We start from the raw sequence: 12505 nt of genomic DNA on the forward strand, positions 1-12505 counted from the left end.
ATTCTAGAAGTAGAGGAGATGCTATTCTTGATTTTCCTCTTATTTTTATTTAAATCCTAGGTTGGATTGCTCATTTCCTACAAATAGTCTCAAAATTTCTATTTGAACAAGCAGTTCTTCCATTTTGGTCCAATATATCAGGAAATTATCATTAAAGGAAGCCAGAAAACTTAAATCGGCATACGTGCATCTGTGTTTGTGTGTGTGAGAGAGATCACCACCTTACCATTGTAGCTCAGTATCAGACTTATACATTCCCCCCTGTCAGTTTCTTCCTTTTGTCCATATGTTCCTCTAGTAGAGCCACACTCCAGTGATAGTGTGGTCCTATCTTTCTTTCCATTGATCTTTACCCAGATGCTCTTCACCATGTGTCCCTCCTCTGGTTACTAAATTTTTTTTTACTTAAATATACTTGCTCAGTATGCAGTGTTAATTCTGCAACCTCACTCCTCACCCTACTATATTGTTCCTGCCAAAAATATGTTTACCAATTACTCCTGACCAAAACTTGGCATTAATAGTATTTAAGAATATCTATTTTATCTTTCATTCTCTCTCCATATGTTATATGTTTGTATATAGATATCTGAGGCCATCCCTAGATTTGATTGCTGTGAATTATAAAGTGCTTCTAGTGTTTTTTCTGCATAATGTATAATTAATGTATCTTAGATATATTTAAGTCATTTATCTACTTGGGCCATTTGTCTGGTTTCCTAGCCTAAAATCTTTTTGATTAGATTTGTAATACTTTCTGATATATAACCATTTTTTCCTTTCAAGTTAAAAATTGTTTGGATGTATCTAATTATATTTTTAATTTTTAAAAATAGCTCTTTTCATATGCTCTAATTTTACTTCAAATGGCATATAGTCTTCATTTGGGCAGCAAGGTGACTCAATGCTGGACTGGGAAGTGAGGAACACTCATCTTCCTGAGTTTTAAGTATGACCTCAGACACTTAAAATTTATGTGACTCTGGGTAAGACACCTAACCCCATTTGCCTCAATTCCTCATCTGGAGAAGGAAATGGCAAACCACTCAACTATAGTGATTCAAATAAGGTCATGAAAAGTCAGAAATGACTGAAATGATTGAATGACATCAGTTTTCATTAAAAGTACCTAGCAAAGAATTAATCATTTCTATATATTAAACCAAGAAATCAAGTCCTGTTTTCAGAGCAAGTTCTTTCTCATATTTCCCTTTCTCTTTGAACACCCTTGTTTTTAGTAGACCTGTGTTGAAAATACTACCTATATGCATTGGGTCTTAAGTTTCTTGTCCAGAATTTCAAGATCCTTAGCATTGTTTCTTAGATTTCTTCCAGCTATGTCTGTCGTCTGATGACTTCCCAGAATTAGATTGTAATCATCAGGTTTGACAAATTTGCACAGTTTTTCTGCTTGGTCCTGGGTTGTTGGAAGATAACATGTGTCAATTAATGACATAGCAATAACTAGCTGCCTCATTTTTCCTAGTCACCAGAGTCACCAAACACTATTACATTTTTCTTCCCTTAGCTCTATCAAAGCCTATTTAAATGTTTAAAATTATTATTTATTAATTAATATAATGGGTATATATTAATAATTTGTATTAACTGATATATATAAATATTATTCAAAATTTAATATAATAGTACAGATTGCTAAATATGGGTTTAATATTTTTAAATTAATGTCAATTCATAAAATACATCATTTTCTAGTTATTCCTTCAGTTTCTATTTGAATTCTTTCTTCTTTTATTTTTTTCTTACCTGATCATAATTATTCTGTGCTCCAGTCTATTTATGTTTTCCTTCATTTAGCCTTATTTAATAAATATCTTTTCAGATTTTTATACTTTTTTGTTGTATAGTCCACTAAATTAAAACACTATAATTTATTCAAACAAGTCTCTATTGTTACAAATATAGGCGATTTCCAGTATTTTTTAATGACAAAGGGTTTCTATGGAGTTTTTATAGATAACTTTTTTTGTTTGCTTTTAAACATGTTGGGGGAGGGCATTTCCCCAAATAATTAAAGCAAGCTTGATTACTCTTCCCAAAGATTATACAAGTTTGTAATTTTATGAGCAGTGAATGAATGTAGCTGTTTACAACCTTGTCGACTTTGAATTTCATTCCTGAGATGTTAAGTTGAAGAAATTCTCTGGGAGGATTGCTTGATGTTTTTGGTCCTGGCTTTTTGTATAAGAAAGTATCAAGATTGTGCAAAATGATAGTTAATCTCACTTCTTAGCTAAACTATTCCAGTTCATTTGGACCAACTAATTAGTTACTTTGTCTCATCTGTATGATGGATATAAGGCTCAGCTATTTAGTTACTATGTTAAATCTATCTAAGGGCTTTAAGCACTTCCTTGGTTTGAGGACACCTTCCACACAGAGTACTTAATTAAAATATACGATAAAGTTTTAATCTTTATTTGAATAAAATTTGCAAATTTTTTGGACATTCCATGGTATAGAATTATTTCACAGTAATATCTTATTTTCCATTTTAAAAATTCACATAATTTTAAAAAATAGAAGTTTAGTAAAAAGGAGTGATTGTGAAAGCTAGTTAAAAGAGCAATTAATTATCCCTAAAAGGTTGAGAATCACTGTTCATTTTACATTAATGATCAAATAATTAAGAAAACAACCTATTCTTGTTGTTTTCTAAAAGCCATTTACCAAGAAACTATGACATTGTATTGCCTTTCAGTTAAAATACTTAAGTGAAAAACTTGGGAGTGAAAACTTCGAGGCTTTTTTTTAATGGGATAAGTCATAGGAAGCCTTAAATTGCATAGGTGAGATGTCTGGTGACCCTGGTTCTTTGAATGGAAGATTCCAACCTATAATTTGTACTCTTTTCAAATGCTTTAGACACTTTCCCTGGGAGAATGAGGCCAGAGAGGCAGCCATATTAGATTTTTAAAAAGTCAAAATTGCATGTGTGCGTGTGAGTGTGGAGAGTAAATGTCATTATTGCAGAATTTTAGTTTGTTTTTTAGTTAAAGGAAATATGCTAGTATTTTGTGATAAAGTTTCCAAAATGATCCCATTTTTTAGGTTCCTTTCAACTTATTTTGTAATATCTAACTGTACATTTTTTTAATAGTCTCTTTCAGATGCTCTAATTTCACTTCAGATGGTATATCCTCGAAGAAATCTCTCAGCTGACCAATGGAGAAATGCACAGTTATTGAGCCTTATTAGTGCACCCAGTACAATGCTTAATCCTGCACAATCTGACACAGTACGATTCTCTTTTTTCTCATGAAAAAATATTAGAATATTACTATATCAAATCAATATATAATATGAACAGTTAAAAATTGTAATGTGTGGAAAGATGATGTGTTCTTAAATTCATTTCTGTTCCAAGTACCATTTGAATATATTTAAAATTTAATTCATCAAATCATATACAATTCTTATTTCTAGAATTCATTTACAAATTATTACATTTTTATTTTATAAACTTCATAAATTCTAGTTAGAATAAAATGGTAAATTTCCATTGCTTATTCTTAGATTATTTTTTATATCTTGAGATGCCATAGACTCCAAACTTGCTTTGTGAATTTTGAAAATGTCTGCTTTTATAAAAAAAAATTTGCTTAGAAATTACACGGGATTAGTATTTTAGAGGAGATGTAAAATTAGCCTTTGTCTGTCTTAGAATAGAAAGTAGCCCTGGAAGCTGGAAGTTTTAGATATGAATACTTAAATTGTGGAACACAATTTCTGTTTTTGGATAATATCAGATCAAAATAAGTAGATTTAGCATTTTAAAACAATTCATGACAAGAGAGAAAAGAGGAATAACATTTTATTTGAGTTGACTTTTGCCACAAATTTAATATTTTTCTATTTTTGAAGATGCCTTGTGAATACCTCTCTTTGGATGCCATGGAAAAATGGATAATCTGTAAGTAATCTCTAAAATTTATTATTCTGAGGATCTTTAGTTTATCATATATCCTTCATAGAGCCATGCTCTAAAATATACTCATTTAAAAGTTTTTGTTTACTTGGAGTTCAATTATGAATTTCTTGAATAAGATAAAAGCACTTCATTATGGTCTTATGAATAAAATTTACCACGCTAATATACATATCATGAAATACATGTGAAGAGACATACTGATGGAGAGTCACTAGCCCCAGAGCTAAAAATACTAGGGTTTTCAAATCCTATCTCTGACATATATTGGATATATCATTTTCATCTGGTAACTTTGTTTTTTCAGTCAGTCATTCAGCATTTACCACATGCTTATTACTATATTATACATGGTTCTAAGCACTGGGAATTCAAACAAAGGGAAAAACAATCCTTGTTCCAAGGCAAGGGGCTTATAATTAACATGAGAGACAGTATGCAAAAAATTATGTACAAATGAGTTACATACATGATAATTTGAGGGAAGGTACTAGATTAAGGGAGGGAGACAGGCTACCTGTAAAAGATGAGACATTGATTGAGACTTGAAAGAAACCATAGAAGTTAGGAGGTGGAGAGGAGAGAATCCTAGGCAGGAGAGATAGTGAAAATGTCTAGATTTGGAAAATCAAGTCACATGTTTTAGGAAACACTAAAGGATTCTATGTTAACTGAGTCAGAGCTTATATGAAGGGGAAATAAATGTAAAACTGGAAAACTTGGAGGGAGCCAAGTAATGGAGGACTTTAGCCAGATAGAATTCTACATTTGATCCTGAAGGTAATAGGGAGTAACTGGAGTTGATTGAATAGAGTGGGTGGAGGGACCATGATCAAACCTATGCTTTATAGGACAATCAATTTGACATCCCAATGGAGAATGGATCTAAGTGGGAAGCGATTTGAGGTAGAGGCTATTGCAAGTTATTGCAGTGCCTTAGGTGTGAAGTAATGAGATCCTGAACCAAGGATGTGTTTCAGTGTCAGAGGAAAGAAGGAGCTATATGCCAGAGATATTGCTAAGGTAATTACGTAATAAGGAATTAAGTCATTGAATATGGTTAGGGGGAGAGTTGAGAATGATGCCTAGGTTGTAAGCCTGCATGACCAGTAGAGTGATGCCCTTGATAGATTAGGAAGAAGGGAGCATTTTGAAGGAAAGATAATGAATTCAGTTTTGAACAGATTGCATTTAAGATTTCTATTCGAATTCAGTTTAAGATGTCTAATAGGCATTTGGAGACACAAGATTGGAAGTCAAGGCAGAAGTTAGGGTAGAATAAGCAGATGTGAGAGTTGTTTAGAGATAATAATTGAAACCATGGGAGCTAATGAGATCACCAATTGAAATAGCATTGAGTGAAAAGAGAAGACAATCTAGTATCAGAGTTCTGTGGGTTGCCCTTGGTTAGAGAGTGTGATCTAGATGAAGATGTATCAAAGGATTCTGAGGAGAGATTAGGAGGAGGACAGGGGAAAGCAGACATATATAGAAAAAAGAGAGAATCAAGAAGAGGATGATTAGCAATGTCAAATGTTGCAGAATGACCAAAGATGAGATTCAAAATCTTGTCATTTACATTTAGTAATAAGAGGTCATAAGACAACTTGACACCAACTGATGACACTAGGCAAGTAAGTACTTTACCCCAGTTTGCTTTGAGTCCTTCCCCCTGCCCCCCCCAAAAAAAAAGGAAGAAAAAAGAGACCTCATAAGAAACTTCAGAATGAGTAATGGGTTGAATGACAACATGGTTTGAAGCCAGCGCCATCTAGCTGGTTGAATGATGCAGTATATAAGCTTAGAATTGAATAAATTTCTCTGAATCACCTGTTATAGATCTGACTTTACAATCTATCCAGAATTGAAATGCTTTCTTCTTTCCATGTAAGTAGTAGAAAGCTGGACCTTGGCTTTTTTAATATTATAAAGCAAATAGCAAAAATTATTGTGGTATCCCAATCTGACAGTATTATTATTACAAAATGAAATAGCATATAATTTAAAGCTGTGGAGTTTATGATTTGCTGCTTGTCTTTTTTAAGAGCTGTTATTATAATCCTAGAATCTGATTGGCCCAGATTTTTATACTTGTATTGCCTTTCTTTATATTTAAAGTTGGCTTTATTTTGTGCCATGGAATCCTGAATACTGATACTACAGCATTGAACCTTTGGAAGCTAGCTCTTCAAAGTAGTTCTTGCCTCTCTCTCTTTCGGGATGAAGTTTTTCACATTCATAAGGCTGCTGAAGATTTGTTTGTAAACATAAGAGGGTATGGTCTCATCTTTCTTGTCTCTTTTATATGATCATTGTTATTTTAATATCTAAATTGCATAATTTTAAAATAGATAATATAGAACAACTCATTAATTTTTTGTAGCAGAAACAGAAAGCTTAAATTAGAATAAAATCAATCTCTTTCCAACATTTTAAATATGGTTTGTGTGAAACAGAATGAAGGCCTTTAATCACTCTTTGTATGGATATATTTTTTCCCTTTCTTGCAGTTATCATTTTAGGGTAGCAGCATTTGTTTTGATTGTTGGAATAGTTAATCTTTACTCTTCTATTTACTATATTATTTAGAGTCTTAAAACTTTTAAGTTTTAAGCTGTGCTTTCTAAGTAGGCAACTTTAAAAAAAACTAGTAGAGAGATCACTGAAGAAAACATGTTCTATATTAAACATTTCTCCAATCTATGATTGTTATTTAAAACAGTTGATTTCATGTCTTCTTTAATTTAATAAATTTATTTTCATTTTTTACACTTAGATTTTCTTTCACCAGGAAACTATGAAATATCTTGAAGTCAAATAGAAATATATAGAGAGTTGAGAGGAAATTAACTTTGAAACCAGGACCTTCTACTTGGGATTGCCTATATTAATAAAAATACTGCTTTAGTTATATAATTAACTTTAAAATTGTTTTATAAAATTATTAATTTTGCACTTATAAATACCTAAGTATTTAAATATTGACAGAATCAAATATAAAATTTATGATATTTTTATGAATCCTATAGACTCCATTTGAGAATATTTTTTAATGAATAAAATAAAATATTAAAAGAGGTTACTGAAATATGGTTATCACTATTTTTTTAAAATAAGCTTACCTATCTAAGGTTACGAATCTGTCCTAGAAGATTGAGAATCTTGAAATTGCCATCAGCAGTGCCTACAGTACTTGCATTTGCAGTCACATTTGACATTTTAGTGAAAATCTGAAAGCATAGTGTCAGTGCAGATAATGATGTATAATGAATAATGCTGTCTCTGTGACAAAAAAATATTTTATCTGATGACAGAAAATCAACAGTTCACCTCGTTTTTTAATAGCAATGTCAACCTTTCCTTTTTATTTAAGAATCTATATTGTTAAAGTTGTTCCCTTTATTTAAAAATTTTATAATTGAATTACTTTAAAAATCTCAGTTTGTAAGGTAATTATTCTGGTGGAATAGTTTTCTGGTGGAGGTTTAGATAAACTACAAATTTTGGAGTATATTATTTAGAAATTGCATGTATTTTTCTAAGTCTTTTTGATCAATTTGGGAAGTTGACTATTTTTGCTTTAGTTTATTGTTTCTATAAATCCTAAACTTTCCCAACTTATGCTTCTGAAGTGACTACACATTCTATTAGCATTTATATTTTCTATTGAGTTTTATATCAGATGTGTTTTTTAGAGATTGGTTGTAGTTATTAATCTATTAATGCTAATTGCTGTCAGCTTAATTTAATAGCATATATAATGTAATCAGCTAATAAGGTTAATCTTATGAAGGATTTCTAAAATATTTTTTCTTATTCACTTTAAATTTTCATTTCTGATCTTTTAAAAACTCAGATTTATAATAATCTGCTACTGTGGGAAATATAATTTACTACTATGGTCAAGAAAAATAAGTTTTTTGATAGAGATTCATCATAGAATTCCTTTTTAAGTTGAAATTTATTTATGTTAAAATTTAATTATATAAGAATTTGACAAGTATTTTCAGGTTGAAAGAGATGAGTTACAATCCTATGACTTAACAACTGTAAGAAAATAGTATTTCTACAGTAGAGATAAGAAATAAGATTTGACTGTTGTTTAAATGATGGTATGTGAGACTTTTTAGAATAATAGGCATGTATATTATAAAAATGGGTAGGTAAATTAACTTTATATGTGAAAAATAATTCCTCAGTATATAAACCACTATTTTTTTTAATATATAAATGATAGTATGCTTTGGTTACTAGTGAACAAAATAGTTATGCTTTATATTTCAACAAAAGTTCTATGTGCCTAGGTATCATCCTCAGTGCTAGGGAAAAAGAAGTAGAGTTTACAATCTAATAGGCAAGGCAACATAGGAAATAGACATATTCAAGATAAATCTAGGGGTGGCTAGGTGCACTGTCCTTGGAGTCGGGAGTACCCCAATTCAAACCGGCTTCAGACACTTAATAATTATCTAGCCTTGTGGCCTTGGGCAAGCCACTTAACCCCATTGCCTTGGAAAAACTAAAAAAGAAAAAAAAAGATAAATTCAGAGTACATGGAAAGTAACAATTTAAGCTTAGCCCTTGAGTTTATGCCACATTACAGAGCTTGAACTAGTCCTCTTATTTGAGTATTGGGTTTTACTATATGCTAGAGTCCCCTTTAACATTCAGCAAATATTTGCAACAAATAACATTTTTAACTCATTCTTAATTATTTTAGAATTCCTATTTTGAGCATTTTAAAAACTTGGTTTTAGGAGCTAATGTGAAAGGGATTAGAAAAGTCTCACAGTTGAATTCATAACTAACAAAAGTGAAGATGAAGTAGTATAATGATGTTAGTTGGAGATTTGATTTTGCTATCATTTAATTGAAGTGAAAAAATTTCCTCTGGACCCTGAGCCTGAATGTTTCTTAGCATTGATTTTACCAAGTTTAGGTTGTCATTGATGTAATTGCTAACACTAACATTTCTGATGCCTTTTTTTTTTAACATGTAGGTACAACAAACGTATTAATGACATAAGAGAGTGCAAAGAAGCAGCTGTATCCCATGCGTAAGTGTTTTTATAGCTTTCATTTTTGTGTAGTTTTTTTTCATCAAGGATTATTCAGTGCCTTTTTAAATAACTGCTTTTTTGTTGAAACCTTTTATTGATTTTTATTGAAATGTATACATTGTAATATATACACAGTATGAAGTGCTATTTGGAGGAAGGAAAATTATTTATGACTCATAATTTTGATAATCTAAGTATTTTAAAGTACTTTAAAGTAAAAAGAACTTGGAAAATTTGAAATTTTAATACAAAGTTAACATTTCAGATTTGGCAGCTTCTGGCAATCCTTCCCATAAAGACCAATTTTTCAGTGGCATTTAGATACTTAACCAATAGGTTCTGTTTTCTTCTATGTTTTTGTGAAGATCAAATGAGATCTTTAATTTTTTTTTGTTTTTTTTTTTAAAGCTCTTAGTTCATTGCCTAGCGTATAGTAGTAATCTCTATATAAATGTTGGCGATTATTGTAATGTTGATGATATATAAAATAATTATACAGAAAATAAGTTGTTGGGGCTAGATTAGTGGGGAAAGACTTCATGAAGTAGAATAGTAATTGAAATAGGATTTGAGAGAGGAGAATTCATTTAATGTTGAAAATATACAGGGAAGACTGGGGAGGAGGAAAAGAATGAATAGAGCTAGAAATGTCTGTAATCTTAGAAGTGAAATCAGTATTTAAACATTAAAAATTTAGGTAATTAATATTATTTGGAAAGCTGTGTGATTATGGATCCTGATCAACATTTTGGAAGAATTGTTCTTGATTTTGATTTAGCAGAATTAAAAACAGAATATTTTAAAGGATGGTACTTCAGAAATCTTATGGCATCTAAATGACTGAATAGACAGAGAAGGAACCTGGAGTCAGCCTGAGTTCAAATGTTCAGACACTTACTAGCTTTGTGACCTTGGGCAAGTAACTTAACTTTTGTTTGCCTTGATCCACTGGAGATGAAAATGCCAAACCACTCCAGCATCTTTGTGAAGAAAATCTCATGATTAAGCACTAGTGATATATGGTTCATGAGATCACACACGTCTGAACAACTTCAGAATTTCAGAAGCCATCTAGTTTGTTCAGTTCTTAAATAAATTGACCAATTGATGAAGCAATGCTTTATTTTATGATTACCATGTTTTTCCCCAGATGGCATCTACACTCTCCTTTAATAGTGTCAAACTCTCTGGCCTTTCTTTGAAAATTAGGCATTGACTCTTCATTCTTATGATTCTTCTTTAGTTCTTCACAATCTTTTTTAAAAAAATTAGTAGCATTCACTAATTTTTTAAAAAAAATTCATTTTTTCAACTACATGCAATGTTAGTTTTTAACAATCATTTTTTTTTGCAAGGTTTTGAGTTTTACATTTTCCTCCCTCCTTCTGTTCTCACCCCCCCTGACAGGAAGCAATCTAATATGGACTATACGTGTATAACTATGCTAAACATAGATCCATATAAATTATGTTGTGAAAGAAGAATCAAATCAAAATAGGGAAAAACATGTTAGAGAGAAGAAAAACAATACATGAGAGAACTTTTAAAAATTGAAGATAGTAAGCTTTGGTCTGCATTTAAACTCCACAGTTCCTTCTCTGGATAGAGATAGCATTTTCTAAAATAAGTCTTTTAGAAATGTCTTTGATTACTGTACTACTGAAATGAATAAATCTATTATAGTTGATCATCACCCATTGTTGTTGTTAGTATGCGTGATATTCTCTGGTTATGCTCATTTCACTCTGAATTACAAGTCTTCATAGGCTATTCTGAAGTCCTGAACCTCATGATTTCTTATCATATTTATATATCACAATAAGCCATTCTCTAATTGATGGATATCCCTGAATTTCCAATTCTTTGCCACCTCAAAGAGAACTGCTATAAATGTTTTTATGCATGTGGATTTTTTTACCCTTTTTTGGTAAACTTTTCTGGATACAGACAGACCTAGTAGTGGCATTGCTAGATTAAAGTTTCTGCACAGTTTTATTATTCCAGGTTGCTCTCCAGAAAGTTTGGATCAGTTCACAACTCCAACAATGCAGTATTATCCCAGTTTTCCCACATCTCCTTCAATGATGATTATTTTCCTTTTTAGTCATATTGGCTAATCTGATAGGTATGAGATGGTACCTCAGAGTTGTTTTAATTTGCATTTCTCAGATCAATAAAGTTTTAGAACATTTTTCATATGACTAGAGATGGGTTTAATTTCTTCATTTGAGAATTGCCTTTTCTTGTCCTTTGACCATTTATCAATTGGGGAATGACTTGTATTCTTATAATTTGACTCATTTGTATGCATCCTTTCACTAATTGTAAATATTGTTTCCCAACTTACTCCTTTCTTTTTAATCTTGGTTGCATTGGTTTTCTTTGTGTAAAAATCTTTCAATTTAGGGTAATCAAAACGATCTATTTTGCATTTTTTAATGTTCTCTGTCTCCTCTTTGATCTTAAACTGTTTTCTTTTCCATAGATCTAATAGGTAAACTATTCCTTGTTCTTTTAATTGGCTTATGACATCATCTTTTAATGTCTTAATTCTTGTAGCCATTTTGACTTTATCTTGGTATAAGGATCTGAGATATTGGTCTATGCCTAGTTTTTGCCATACTATCTTCCTGTTTTCCCAGTAGTTTTTATCATAGAGTGAGTTTGCTGGAATCTTTGGGTTTATCAAACAATAGATTACTATAGTCATTTACTACTTTTTTTTGCTACTGACTGATACTTTATAATATAATTTTAAATATGGTATGGCTAGGCCACCTTCCTTTGCATTATTTTTTCATTAATTCCCTTGATATTCTTGATCTTGTCGATATTCACTATTTTTATTTCTCTATGATTTAAGTCTTATGGTCCAGGTGATATGAATTTATTAGGACTAGATAGGTATTCTCTTATATCTTTACTTATCATAGGTATTGGCTCCTTGTTAACTTTTTTATTCGAAAGATCATTCTCCTTGACTGGACCTACCCATATATATTATTGACTTTTACACTCTGAACAGCAGTCTTGATCCTTCTGTGAACAGCATTTTTCTTTCCTGAACATTTGCCTTAAAACACACTTTTTGTTCTAAATTTTCCTTGCTAGCCTCAGCTCATTGTGGGCTATAGAACCCTTGATGCATGATCTTAAAGAACTATTCTATACACAAGGAAAATTCATTCTATATCTCATTCTTAGCAACAAGGAAGAAAAGGCTTCTGGGATGAAAAGAATGGCCATGTGAAAGAGACATTGTTGCACTACATTTAAGAATTGTGAAAGAGAAAAAAAAAGATTTTGTGAGTGCAAATTTCAGAGGATTTAGGGCTAAAATATTAAAGATCCATAAAACAAACTTCGGTAGAAATCAGTCCAGAAGGAATGGAAAACTATCAAAAATGTACTTTTGTTGACAGATGGGAAAAAATGCTGAATAAAATTATCATTATGTATTCAAAAGGAATTTAATAATTCTCAGATTTTTCTAAAA

At 31.1% G+C, this 12505-nt stretch overlaps 1 protein-coding gene across 1 annotated transcript in view; it reads left to right on the top strand.

Annotated features, from left to right (window-relative positions):
* Positions 1–12505, top strand: part of NCKAP1 (NCK associated protein 1) — a 121156-nt gene that overhangs the window by 46593 nt on the left and 62058 nt on the right. The window contains exons 7-10 of the mRNA XM_074215555.1: positions 3122–3259; positions 3886–3934; positions 6068–6224; positions 8950–9006. Of these exons, the coding sequence (XP_074071656.1) occupies positions 3122–3259; positions 3886–3934; positions 6068–6224; positions 8950–9006 (401 nt within the window). The remainder of the gene's footprint in view (positions 1–3121; positions 3260–3885; positions 3935–6067; positions 6225–8949; positions 9007–12505) is intronic.

This window comes from Macrotis lagotis, chromosome 1 (genome assembly GCF_037893015.1).
Source record: "Macrotis lagotis isolate mMagLag1 chromosome 1, bilby.v1.9.chrom.fasta, whole genome shotgun sequence".
NCBI classification, from domain to species: Eukaryota; Metazoa; Chordata; class Mammalia; order Peramelemorphia; family Peramelidae; genus Macrotis; species Macrotis lagotis.